The 14,071-nt window shown below is 42.9% G+C and overlaps 1 protein-coding gene across 1 annotated transcript in view; it reads right to left on the reverse strand.

The window, feature by feature from the left end:
• Window positions 1-486: 486 nt before the first annotated feature.
• The window catches only part of FAM20C (FAM20C golgi associated secretory pathway kinase), a 77,294-nt gene continuing 63,709 nt past the window's right edge, over window positions 487-14,071 (reverse strand). Inside the window, exons 5-10 of the mRNA XM_087701739.1 lie at window positions 13,514-13,629; window positions 8,272-8,452; window positions 6,064-6,173; window positions 4,152-4,233; window positions 2,812-2,871; window positions 487-1,129 (exon numbers count right to left, since the gene is read on the reverse strand). Of these exons, the coding sequence (XP_087557865.1) occupies window positions 877-1,129; window positions 2,812-2,871; window positions 4,152-4,233; window positions 6,064-6,173; window positions 8,272-8,452; window positions 13,514-13,629 (802 nt within the window). The 3' untranslated portion in view covers window positions 487-876. The remainder of the gene's footprint in view (window positions 1,130-2,811; window positions 2,872-4,151; window positions 4,234-6,063; window positions 6,174-8,271; window positions 8,453-13,513; window positions 13,630-14,071) is intronic.

The raw sequence follows: 14,071 nt of genomic DNA on the forward strand, positions 1-14,071 counted from the left end.
CAGAAGTCACGGGACAAGTCACGGGAGCTCACTCCGTCACGCGGCGCTAGGGATTCGAACCGCCAAACGGCCGACCTTTCTGATCGACGAGCTCAGCATCTTAGCCGCTGAGCCAGCCACCGCGTCCGATAAATACAAAATATTAAATAAAGACCAGCTTTCTGTACAAAGGAAAAAAGTAGGGAAGGAACGGGATGGTCGCTCCAGCCAGTGAGAAGGTCCCGTGTCCCAATCTTCCATGTTTATTTATTTTCTCCTAATTCTATTGGGAAAACTGCGACGAGGACAAGGGAGTTCCTTGTCCTGCAGATGAAGTCGGCTCCAGGATATTTGGAGGACGTGATAGCATTTCCTACTGGGTCTTCCCAGCGGGAGTGTGTCTATATGTGCAGGGGTGTTGGTGGTGTTGCCACTTGTGCTTAAGGATCAGGAAGGAGAAAGAAGAGGGGGCTGTGAAATCACTGGCCGCTTGGAGAAATGAAAGCACGGGGGTGGGGGGAGGTGGGGCTTGCCAGAAGCTCCGCCCACAGGTGGACTCCAAAGCCCTCGCTGATGATGGAGAATAATTTAGAACCTAAGTCAAGTGAGGCTGGATGGGGAACAAAAACACGGCAGGTGGGAGACCGTGCCCACGGAGAACACGTGGATTGCCCCGAGGACAGTTGACGGCAGAGCTACCTGTTACTCTCAGTCTTAATATCTGTTGCAGAGTCTACGCCTTAGCTACTTGGAGAACAATTAGAAGAGCGATTCCTGAATTCACTGAATTCAAACGTTGGCCTACGCACAGTCTTTTGCGAGACTGTTGGGTTGGGTGGCTTGGTCGACGTGTTGATCTTTCTTCAGCGGCGTTGAAGGACGGCGTGTCCGTTGTCACTACCTCTCGGTCGTGACGGTGCTCCTCGGGGAGGCAAAGTCATTCTCCACCACCTTGTTGTAACTTCCTTTCTCTATACAGTCCCTGATGGCCTTCAGGACTATCCGGAGCCTCCGGTCCATGGCTTCGAGGTGCAATTGGTACAAGATGGGGGCGATTTTGTCCTCCAGCAAAGATTCTTCCATCAGCTGGCTCAGTTTGTACTCCTCTTTGGCCAGGAGCTGTAAACGCAGGTAGGTGGACTTCCGTATTCTAGGAGGAAGAAGGAGTTGGAAGGTAAGAGGTGGAGCATACTTGGGCTATGGTGTTTTTCTTTTTAAACTGTGTTTAGTAGAACTGGTCTCTGGAAGGACTCACTCGGGATTCCAACTACATGGGCTTCCTTGATTCAACACTAAACAGCTAGCTTTACCCATACAGAAAATATTTCTGTCTGTCTGTCTATCTGCCATCTAGCTATCTATTATATATCCATCTCTCTCTCTCCATCCATATCTATCTATCTCTGTCTGTCTGTCTGTCTGTCCGTCCGTCCATCCATCCATCCATCCATCCATTCATCATCTCTCTCTCTCTCATCTTTCTCTCTCTTTCTCTTTCTTTGAATCTCTCTTTATCTCTCTCTCTCTCCATTCATATCTATCTATCTATCTATCTATCTATCTATCTATCTATCTATCTATCTATCTATCTATCTATCTATCTACCTACCTACCTACCTACCTACCTACCTACCTACCTATCTATCCATCCATTATCTCTCTCTCTCATCTCTCATCTCTTTCTGTTTCTTTCTCTTTCTTTGAATCTCTCTTTATCTCTCTCTCTCCATCCATATCTATCTATCTATCTATCTATCTATCTATCTATCTATCTATCTATCTATATCTATCTATCTATCTATCTATCTATCTATCATCTATCTATCTATCTATCTATCTATTATCTCTCTCTCTCATATCTCATCTCTTTCTCTCTCTTTCTCTTTCTTTGAATCTCTCTTTATCTCTCTCTCTCTCTATCCATCCATCCATCCATCCATCCATCCATCCATCCATCCATCCATCCATCATCTATCTATTTATCTATTTATTGTATTCTATTCTATTTACTATCTAATTACCTATCTATTATCTATCATCTATCTATCTATCTATCTATCTATCTATCTATCTATCTATCTATCTATCTATCTATCCCTATCCTATCCTATCCTATCCTATCCTATCCTATCCTATCCTATCCTATCCTATCCACTTACTATCTATCTATCTATCTATCTATCTATCTATCTATCTATCTATCTATCTATCTATCTATCACCATCTACCTACCTACCTACCTACCTGCCTACTTACCTATCTCAATATCTCACTTGCTGGGCTCTGTATCGTCTTCTCGAGAACGCCTTGGGTGAGAAGCCCCTTAGAAAATTCACCCCATTGAGCCCTTGGCTTGCCTCTCTGAAAGGCAGCATCATTAAGCTTTGTGGATGGTTTTCTACTTTATCACCTGGGAGGCCACTGGTACATGCTTTAATATTGGTCGGGGTGTCTCTCTGTCTATCTCTCTTTTCTTCCCTCTTTCTCTAATCATCTATCTATCTATCCATCATCTCTCACTTCTCTCTCTCCTATCTATCATCTATCAATCACTAATGTTGATTGATAGATGGGGTGTTTAGACACCCTGAACATTAAGGACTGATTAAGGCAACCACCATTCATCCGATGCCATTGTAATGCAAATAGTTGTGGTCCTAAGTAAAGGACTCTGTGTTTACATGTGTTTACAGCCCCCCAAATCCTCCCCAGATTGATCCCCAATGAAGAGAAGAAGAAGAAGAAGAAGAAGAAGAAGAAGAAGAAGAAGAAGAAGAAGAAGAAGAAGAAGAAGAAGAAGAAGAAGAAGAAGAAGAAAAATGCCAAACATACCGGCAACACTGATTTAAAGGCACCAAGATAGACAGTTCATCGTGAGAATATTTCCCAAACCTGCAGGAAAGAAGAACACAAGAAGCATTCACTAGAAATACACTTTCGGCCTCAAATTCTTGGCGAGAAGTCAGGGCAGAAAATGAATGCACTCTTTTAATGCAATGAGTTTAGCCATGGGCTAAACTTCAGTTCTGGAGCCAAAGCCGTGTTTTGCAGGAAACGTGGGCAGGCCTCCTAATCCCCACCACAGGTCTTCAAAGAAAACATTATTTCTTTTCCTTGGCTACCTTCACATCGGTCTATAAAGCAACGGAAAGTCGAACTGCGATCATAAGCACAGCCATAGGACAGAATAACAAAGTTGGAAGGGACCTTGGAGGTCTTCTAGTCCAACCCCCTGCTTAGGTAGGAAACCCTACACCACTTCAGACAAATGGATATCCAACATCTTCTTAAAGACTTCCAATGTTGGGACATTCACAACTTCTGGAGGCAATTTCTGTTCCACTGATTCATTGTCCTCACTGTCAGGAAATTTCTCCCTAGTTCTAAAAGTTGCTTCTCTCCTTGATTAGTTTCCACCCATTGCTTCTTGTCCTGCCCTCAGGTGCCTTGGAGAATAGCTTGACTCCCTCTTCTTTGTGGCAACCCCTGAGATATTGGAAGACTGGTATCATGTCTCCCCTGGTCCTTCTTTTCATTAAACTAGACATACCCAGTTCCTGCAACTGTTCTTCATATGTTTTAGTCTCCAGTCCCCTAATCATCTTTGTTGTTCTTCTCTGCACTCTTTCTAGAGTCTCCACATCCTTTTTACTTCGTGGTGACCAAAACTGGATGCCGTATTCCAAGTGCGGCCTTACCAAGGCCTTATAAAGTGGTATTAACACTTCACGTGATCTTGATTCTATCCCTCTGTTGATGCAGCCTAGAACTATGTTGGCTTTTTTGGCAGCTGCTGCACGCGGCTGGCTCCTATTTAAGTGGTTGTCCACTAGGACTCCAAGATCCTTCTCACAGTTGCTACTATTGAGCGAGGTACCACCTATACTGTACGTATGCATTTCATTTTTCTTGCCTCAATGTAGAACTTTACTTTTCATGGTTTCCCTTAGCCATTGTTTCACTTAATGACTGAGTTGCTGCTCTCAACTGGGGTCGCGAAATGAAGTGAACCTGCGTAGATTGCCGATCTCTGAGCTAGAAAAACCAGTGTCCTGGTAGAGTGACGTGTGGGCATACTTAACATCTTTTTTTCAGGCAAAAGAAAAGTGGTGAAGCCAGAATAAACAGGGGAGATTTAAGTACCAACCCCACCCCAGCTCCCCCATAATTACCCTCTTCCGTTGTCTAAGTGGATAATAAAAGTATTATTTCCAAACTTCTCAAAGGTCTCGTAATGGTGTCGATCCATATTACCTGTAAAAGGGAGGAAAAATAACAAAAGAAAAAGAAAAAAAGATGTTTAGCAGAACGTTATATTGGACATCTTAAGCAAATTATAACATTACAAACTCAAAACAGGGAACCATAGGTTTGGAAGGAATCCTGGAGGTCTTCTAGTCGAACCTCTTCTCAAGCAGGATGTTGTGACCCACCAGTGGCCAGAGGAGCTGGCAGCAGATTCGGACAGTGAGGAGGCTGGGGAGGAACATGGACCAGTCCGGGAGGCTGGGGAAGGCTATGATGAGGGCTCTGTGTTGGAGGCAGAGAGGGGGCCAGAGCCATCCGACAGTTATCAGCTGCCTTCAGTGTCAGACATCAGTGAGGCAGAAGAACAGCTTGAGCCTGTTCCCAGTGTGTGCATGTGCAGATTTGTCAGGTGAAGGGAACAGCTAAAGAACAGGGGTCGACTTGGGAGTTAAGGCCACAGGTGGAGGATGAATGGCCCCTCCCAGAGGAAATTAAAGAGGAGCCAAAGGGGAGTGGAGTTTGCAGGAGACCATTAGTTCGCTTCATTGGTTCGTGACTCTCCGAGACTCCTGGCCAAGTTTTGCAGATATCGAAAGGGGAGTGGAGTTTGCAGGAGACAATTACTTCACTCCTGCATTCTTGCCAAATATTGCGGCGTCTGAAAGATATCGGCCTGGCCACTCTCCAAGCCTGATAAAAGTCAGTAGATGTGAAATATCCTGTGGGAGAGGAAAGACTTTGCTGGAGAGGAATTCACTGTAAATTAAATAAAAGGGGTTTATCGGGACGAGGACTTCGGGCACCCTAGGTCAGAAGACAGAAGATCCTATACCATTCTGGCTGTCCAATGCCTTTCAAGAAAAAAACAGGATTGTCTTATGATCCTTCATCCCATGATCAAAATCAACCTAGAAATTGCCTGACAGAAGAATTGATCAGTTGAAGCCTTCAGAATTTGTGGGTTCTCCAACACCAGAGGTTCTTAAGAAGAGATTGGACAACCATTGGTCTCAAATGGTGCAGGGTCTCCTTCTTAGAGCAGGGGGCTGGACTAGAAGACCTCCAAGGTCCTTCCAGCTCTGATATTCTGCTATTCGCGTCACCGAAGAAAGTCCTTAATTGTGCGTCATGGCAAAAGAAGCCTAAACAACTAGCTAAAAAAAATATCTCTGGCTTTAAAATAAATTTAGGAAAAACTAAAATATTAGCTATAAATATGAATACTAAACAAAAGGAAGAATTAAGAGTGATATTAGGATGTGAGGTAGTTAAAAAAGTCAAATATCTTGGAGTTAATATTTTAACTTCAAATGGGAAATTATCTAAGCATAATTATGAACTACTTTGGCATAGTATACAGACGGAGGTGAAAAGGTGGGAGAAATTGCATTTATCTTTGCTGGGTAGGATAGCGGCAGTGAAAATGAACATCTTACCAAAATTTTTATTTCTTTTTCAAATGTTACCAATACTTAAAAGAGATGTGAATCTTTTAGAATGGCAGAAGGGTATCAACAAATTTGTATGGGCAGGAAAGAAGCCGAGGGTAAAGATGAAAATAATGCAAGATGTACGTGAAAGAGGAGGATTAAAATTACCTAACTTAAAATTATATTATGATGCAGTGGCATTATCTGCAATTAGTGACTGGACCCATTTAACCAATGATAGAATATTGAATATCGAGGGACATGCTTTGGTATATGGTTGGCATGCTTACTTGTTATTTAACAACTAGCTAAAAAAAATATCTACAAATGATACACATTCTACTACTAATAATTATCTGCCCAAATTCAAAGAGTGCTACTCCATTTCCAAAGACGACAAACATACCCATCAGAAAATCAAATATAGTCATGTCCATTATATCCAAGATCCTTGTTCCCCGGTCGTAAGGTGGCGTTTGTTTAACCTCTTCGCAGTATTCCGGATCAACTTCCCACCTGGATGGGAAGAAAAATAATACAGATTGGGGAGTTTAGTCACCAACAATGCTCCCATATTTGGATGTCCGCAAGGATTGAGTAGGTGGGTGTGAGTTTAACCGGGGAAATACGCACATCTATATTTTAAAGATACGATCCTCCACCTGCTTATGATCTTCTAGAACAGGGGGGTCAAACTTGATTTCATGGAGGGCCACATCAGGATTGTGTTTGACCTGGGGGGGGGGACAGGATAGGCATGGCCAGCTTGACATCACTTGTGTTGGAGATGCCTGTGGTGGCCCAAGTGCTCTGGGTGTGAAAATGGGCTCCCGAGCTCCGTTTTCTGCTGCGACAGTCTCCTGCAACCCTCTGCTAGTGAAAATGGAGTTCAGGAGGGACACATGTGTTCCTCCTGAGCTCCGTTTTCACTGGCAGAGGCACTGCGGGCCAGTCTTTCGCTGTTTGCAGGGCGGCCCCCACGGGCCAGATCTAAGCACCCCGTGGGCTGATTTGGCCCCCGAGCCTTGAGTTTGACACCCCTGTTCTAGAAATTTTTTTCCCCCAAAGCCTTGATATGAATAAGAGTAGCTTGAAAGGGTTCAGAACAAACTCTGTATTCCTATCCCGCTCCCTGGACTTGTCTCCAAGGTCCTCTTCTTTTATTAAGTCTAATTTTAATAATTCTAATCTAATAATTCTAATTCTAATAATCTTAATTCTAATAAGTTTAATCTAATTCTAATAATTCTAAATCTATTAAATTCTAATAATTCTAAATCTATTAAATTCTAATAATTCTAAATCTATTAAATTCTAATAATTCTAAATCTATTAAATTCTAATAATTCTAAATCTATTAAATTCTAATAATTCTAATCTAATTCTAATAATTCTAATCTAATTCTAATAATTCTAATCTAATTATAATAATTCTAATCTAATTATAATAATTCTAATCTAATTATAATAATTCTAATCTTATTCTACTATTTCTAATAATTCTAATCTTATTCTCATAATTCTAATAATTCTAATTCTAATCATCCTAATTCTAATAATTCTAATTCTAATAATTCTAATCTAATTCTAATAATTCTAATCTAATTCTAATAATTCTAATCTAATTCTAATAATTCTAATCTAATTCTAATAATTCTAATCTAATTCTAATAATTCTAATCTAATTCTAATAATTCTAATCTTATTCTACTATTTCTAATAATTCTAATCTTATTCTCATAATTCTAATAATTCTAATTCTAATCATCCTAATTCTAATAATTCTAATTCTAATAATTCTAATCTTATTCTACTAATTCTACTAATTCTAATAATTCCCATTCTAATAATTTTAATCTAATTCTAATAATTCTAAATCTATTAAATTCTAATAATTCTAAATCTATTAAATTCTAATAATTCTAAATCTATTAAATTCTAATAATTCTAATCTAATGCTAATAATTCTAATTCTAATAATTCTAATAATTCTATCTTATTCTAATAATTCTACTAATTCTACTAATTCTAATTCTACTATTACTAATCTAATTCTAATAATACTAATTCTAATAATTTTAATTCTAATTTAATTCATTCCATTCTTATTGTCTTGTCCTGTCCTGTCCTGTCCTGTCCTGTCCTGTCCTATCCTATCCTATCCTATCCTATCCTATCCTATCCTATCCTATCCTATCCTATCCTATCCTATCCTATCCTTGAAACAATGAATGAATGAATGCCAGGAAAAAAATGTGGGGGAAAATATTATTTCTCCAATACCTGCAAGGTAAGTGAAAAATAATTTTATTCTTAACTAGTACTAAAGTTTTAATCCAGCTGCATGGAGGTTGTGGCATTTTGGTTTTAGATTTCAGAACAAACTTGACAGCCACACCCTCTGAGTTAAATGAAGGAGTGGGCCATCCAGATAAAGCCAACACATCTCAGCCCAGCGTCTGCTCTTCGCCTTCTCACTGTGTCTCTTCTGCATTTGGCAGACCGATGGCTACTCAGCGGTGGTGGAATTGCAGGCAAACCATGGAGAACTGACAACTTGCTGCATGGGGGCTGTAGCAGAAGCAGCGGGCTGGCTCTTCACCGCAACACTTACTCGGCTTTCTTGCGCTTGTGGTAGGAACGTCGCCACGGGTTCCTCCAGGTTTTCCGTTTGGCTAAAGACAAGTCGGGCAAGAAGGCGGCCATGGATCCTTCAATCTGGTCCGGCTTGCCACAGAGGGCGTGCTCCGTCGAACAGTAGTAGGAGCATTCCCCGTAGAAGCAGATGTTGTTGGCTGCAGAAAGAAGGAGAAGCATGGTGGACAACCGACAGGGGTGGAAGAGAATATTGGTGGCTCAAGGTTGAACGACGGGACCGTTATACCACCAGGCTTGAAATTTGGGGGTTAGACAACTTAGAACTGCACCGTCTCCGGTTTGACCTAAGCGCAGGCCAGTGGTGGGATTCAGCCGGTTCGCGCCTATCCGGGAGAACCGGTTGGTAACTTTCTAAGCAGTTCGGAGAACCGGTTGTTGGAAGAAATCTTTTGTTTTTCCCCATTTTACAGGGCTAATCCTGTAAGGAAGGCAGGAAGGAAGCATTCTGGTGTTATTTCTAGCCTAATCTTTATTGCCCTCCTTACAGAAATTGCATCTCCGGTTAACCCTTATTACCATTGTAACAACTAAGGCGAAGTGCCCATCGACCTGAGTGACATTGACTTGGCCACGTCCACATGATCACATGACCACCGAGCCCCGCCTACCCAGCGGGTCATTAGGGGCAGAGAACTGGTTGGTAAATTATTTGAATCCCACCACTGGCGCAGTACACAAAATTATCTGCTACAACATCCTACCTCTCAACGACTACTTCAGCTTCCACCACAATAACACACGGGCATACAATAGATACAAACTCAGAGTAAACCATTCCAAACTCGATTGCAGAAAATACGACTTCAGCAACAGAGTGATCAACGCCTGGAATGCTCCACCTGACTCCATTGAAGAGCCGAGGTGGCGCAGTGGTTAGAGTGCAGTACTGCAGCCACTTCAGCTGACTGCTAAGCTGCAGTTCGGCAGTTCTAATCTCACCGGCTCAAGGTTGACTCAGCCTTCCATCCTTCCGAGGTGGGTAAAATGAGGACCCAGACTGTGGGGGTGATATGCTGACTCTGTAAACCGCTTAGAGAGGGCTGAAAGCCCCATGAAGCGGTATATAAGTCTAACTGCTATTGCTATTGTTACATCCTCAAACCACCCATAGCTCCAACCTCAAACTGTCTACCATGGAGCTCACCCCATTCCTAAGAGGTCCGTAAATGGGGCGTGCATAAGCGCACCAGTGTGCCTACCATCCCTATTCTACTGTCTCCTTATTCAGAACACATGCTTTAGACCCTTGGTGACAAAAAGATTAGCCATCACTGTGTTATCTGTACATGCTTTGACGAAAGAAAATAAATAAATAGGATTTCCAGGGCTCGATTACGGGATGATTTTGTGACTTGCTGAGAGCTGGCTGACATGAATGGCACTAAATTACATTTGGGTTTGCGGAAATACCATCCGAAGAAAACATAAAGTGAGATTTGAAAGAGACACCTATAACAGCAGAAAAAGAAAGGGAGAGAGGAGGAGGAGGAGGGAACGAGAGGAAGAGGAGGGAAGGAAGGAAGAGGCAAGGAGAGGAAGGTGGAAGAGAGAGAAAGAAAAGGAGAGAGGGGAAGAGGAAGAGTAGGGGAGAGGCAAGGGAAGAAGAAAAGGGAGGGAGAGGAGGAGAGAAGGAAGAAAGAAGGGAGGGAGGGAGAAAAGAAAGGGGAAATAAAGTACTGTTACAACAGGGGGAAGGAATGGCAAATAAAACAACCCAAACTGTATATTATAACCTGTTAAATGGAATAATGTATTATTACATGTCTTATACAAATATAACTGGCTGAAATGCCTACATTGATTGTTTGAGTTCACTTCATTATTGGAGTATCATCTCGCTCACATGATCAAAACTTGGGACACTTGGCAACTGGTGTGTATTTATCGGCAATTACACTGTCCCGTGTGTGTGTGTGTGTGTGTGTGTGTGTGTGTGTGTGTGTGTGTGGGTCATGGTGCGGTGGCCTAGAGGTGGCGCTCTCGCCTCACAATCAGAAGGCTGTGAGTTCAATCCTAGGTAGAAGCAGATATTTTTTTCTTTCTGGGCACAATGAGAATATCTCTGCTTTACAAAACTCTGCATTTGCAACAGGGAGGGCATCCAGCCACTCTGGTAGCTCCATTCAGATTCATCCCGCAAGGGCTCATTAAAAGAAGATGATGAACCCTGCCCACGGGGGTCACGAGATCGCCGTTTGTAACTTCCCCATCCAGCTTCCGACAAGCAAAGTCAACGGGGGGGGGGAGGGGGAGCTTGGATTCACTTAACGGCTGCATGGTTCCCTTAACAACCACAGGGATTCCCTTAACCACCGCGCCAAAAAAAGGCGTAACATTGAACACAACTCTCTTCACAGTCCCTTCGCAAGATAAACGACGGTTCCGATCGCCGTCGTAAATTGAGAATTCCCTGTTAGTCTGAGGTTGAGTTTCTGTAACGTTTGAAACAATCATTTCTTTCTCTTTTTGCAATATGGACAATTTACAATTGGCCGCTATTCTTTCTTTCCCAACGTCGGAACCTGGGGAATGTAAATAATCCTGAGCACGTTCTTTTAAAAAGGGAGGAAAAAACCCTGAAAAGATTCTGATCTCCCTTTCTTCTTTCAAGTAAGTGAAGCAAAGCTGCTATTGTCAATTTCCCGGAAGGTGGGGGGTAGGGGTGGGGGGAGGGAGAGGGAACGACAGGGGCGGAAATCCATAAACCTCTGGGATTGGCCAAGGGGAACAAAAGCCCCCAGAACTCCCATTGATTTCGGCAAATGATTCTTTCGAAAATTACAGCCGGAGTTATTAAAGTTTCTCTCCCACCTGAGTGCTAACACCATTCTTTAAGGAAAGTGGAGAGCTAGCAAGGTGTAGAAAATGCATGTAAAGAAATGACTGAGCTATTTCCATTCGCTGCACTTTGAGTACAATATTTTCCTTCCTTCCTTCCTTCCTTCCTTCCTTCCTTCCTTCCTTCCTTCCTTCCTTCCTTCCTTCTTTCCTTCTTTCCTTCTTTCCTTCCTTCTTTCCTTCCTTTCTCCCTCCCTCCCTCCCTTTTCTTTCCCTCTTCATTCTTTCTTCTTCCTTCCCCTTTCCTTCTCTTTCTTTCCCCTTCTCCTTCCTTCCTTCTTTCCTCCCTCCCTTCTTTTTCTTCCCCTCTTCCTTCTTTCTTCCCCTTTCCTTATTTTCCTTCCTTGCTCTCTTCCCATCTTCCCTTCTTTTTCCTTCCTCTTTCCCCTTCTCCTTCCTGATTTCTTCCCTCCCTCCCTTCCTTCTTTTTCTTCCCCTCTTCATTCTTCCTTCTTCCTTCCCCTTTCCTTATTTTCCTTCCTTGCTCTCTTCCCATCTTCCCTTCTTTTTCTTTCCTCTTTTCTCCTCTCCTTGCTGATTTCTTCCCTTCCTCCCTTCCTTCGTTTTCTTCCCCTCTTCCTTCTTCCTTCTTCCTTCCCCTTTCCTTATTTTCCTTCCTTGCTCTCTTCCCATCATCCCATCTTTTTCTTTCCTCTTTCCCCTTCTCCTTCCTTCCTTCTTTCCTCCCTCCCTCACTTCCTTCCTTTCTTCCCTCCCTAACTCTCTCCCATTCCTCCCTCCTTCCCTTCCCTCCCTCCCTAACTCACTCCCTCTTTTCCTTATTTCCTTCCTTCCTTCTTTTTCTTCCCCTCTTCATTTCTTCTTCTTCTTGGCCTTTCCTTATTTTTCCTTCCTTGCTCTCTTCCCATCTTTCCCTCTTTTTCTTTTTCTTTCCTCTTTCCCCTTCTCCTTCTTTCCTCTATCCCTTGCTTCCTTCCTTTATTCCCTCCCTCACTCCCTCTTTTCCTTCTTCCCTTCCTTCCTTCTTTTTCTTTCCCTCTTCATTTCTTCTTCCTCTTGCCCTTTTCTTATTTTTCCTTCCTTGTTCTCTTTCCATCTTTCCCCTTTTTTATTTTTATTTTCTCTTTCCCCTTCTCCTTCTTTCCTCCCTCCCTCCCTCCCTTCCCTAACGCTCTCCCTCTTTTCCTCCTCCCTCCCTTATTTAAAAATGTAAACCCATTTTAAAAGTCCCTTTCCCAGTGGACTTTTTCTTGTTTTGATGAGGAACAAGAATTAGGTAGAGGCTTCCCCAATTCCTGCCTTTACCGTGAGAATTTTTCAGCTTGGTCTCCTGAATATCATGCCAAGAAATTCGAGGCGGCAGCCTTGCTACTAAAACGGAGCAGGCAATTCCAGCCTCATGGGACACCCTCACCGCCCTCTCCAAGGTCTACCTGGAATGGTTTCTAAGACAGAGGAGCATCACCAAAGCAACGGTGGATTTTCAGAGGCAAAAAGATGGTGTCTAAAATCTCCACCCTCTCCGGAAGCTGATATAATTCAGTGGCTTTGAACCAGTGGTGGGATTCAAATAATTTAACAACCGGTTCTCTGTCCTAATGACCATCTGGGTAGGCGTGGCTCGGTGGTCATGTGACTGGGTGGGCGTGGCCAACTCAAGGTCACTCAAGTCGATGGGCGCTCTGCCTTAGCTGTTACAATGTAATAAGGGTTAACCGGAGAGGCAGTTTCTGTAAGGAGGGCAATAAAGATGAGGCTAGAAACAACACCAGAATGTTTCCTTCCTGCCTTCCTTCCTTACAGGATTAGCCCTGCAAAGTGGGAAAAATAAAAGGAGATTTCTTCCAACAATCAGTTCTCTGAACTGCTTAGAAAGTTACCAACTGGTTCTCCCGAGTAGGTGCGAACCGGCTGAATCCCACCACTGCTTTGAACACATAACACATCAATCAGGCTGGCTCTCTCCTTTCAGCCAACGAGAGGCAGCCAATCAAGCCTTTTAGCTACCGCGTTTCCCCCCAAAATAAGACAGGATCTTATTTTCTTTTGATCCCCGAAATAAGCCCTTGGCCTTATTTTCAGGGAGGTCTTATTCTTTTTGAGGTGCAAGAGCCAGCAAGCATGGTCGCCCCACGGATGCTGCTGTGTTGCAACATTTTCGGGGAGGGCTTATTATCCCTGGCTTCCCCCTGGATGGAAATTATTCCTCCGTTTTGCCGAGCGAAACTGAGAGGCTGAATCACAAGGCTGACACATGAAAGGCCCTGATAGCCTTTAAAAACCTTTCCGGTGGACCTCAACATTGATATGTGCAATAATTCATGGTCTGTGTTTTAATTGCTGCCCGTCACCTGGGACCTATTTTGATGCCCAGGAGGTTAACGAAGTCTTCCCCGTACCTGGTGAGATAAAAAATGTTCTCCATAGTTTCTTGTCGCGGGTAACATCCCTTATTTCTCTGGTCATATTAACCAGCCTGCCTGCAACTGGTGGGACGCGGCGGAAATCCAGGATCCTGGTAGGAAAACAGGAAGAGACGGTTTTAATCCGATAAATCCCATAAGACAGAAACTTCTGCAGGATGGGCTACAAATACAAGTATCATAATGGGTTAGTCAGTTAGACCTCATAATTATGTGCCAAAAAATAATGCAAAAAAATAAGGCGGGTTGGATTAGTCAAGATTAAAACCTGGCTTGTGCCTTTTTGGTTGTTGGGACTTATTGAGATTTGAATTCAAACAGGGCCGTAAGGAACTTGAGAAATGGCCTGGTGGGAACCTCTCCCAGGATGTACCACTTAAGTCCTTCAAATTTGGGAAAAGGTCCTCTTTTTAGTGCTGTAGATAGACAATTCCTAGGGGGCTGTTTGCCAAGAGTAGATCTTTCCCGTGTTAATATTCACTTTATGGAACTGCCCACCTTTGAAAGTATATCAGAAATAATCATCAATGCTAC

This window comes from Thamnophis sirtalis, unplaced genomic scaffold (assembly GCF_051295495.1).
Source record: "Thamnophis sirtalis isolate CommonGarterSnake01/CBP01778 unplaced genomic scaffold, rThaSir2_p1.2 scaffold_14, whole genome shotgun sequence".
Taxonomy (NCBI): domain Eukaryota; kingdom Metazoa; phylum Chordata; class Lepidosauria; order Squamata; family Natricidae; genus Thamnophis; species Thamnophis sirtalis.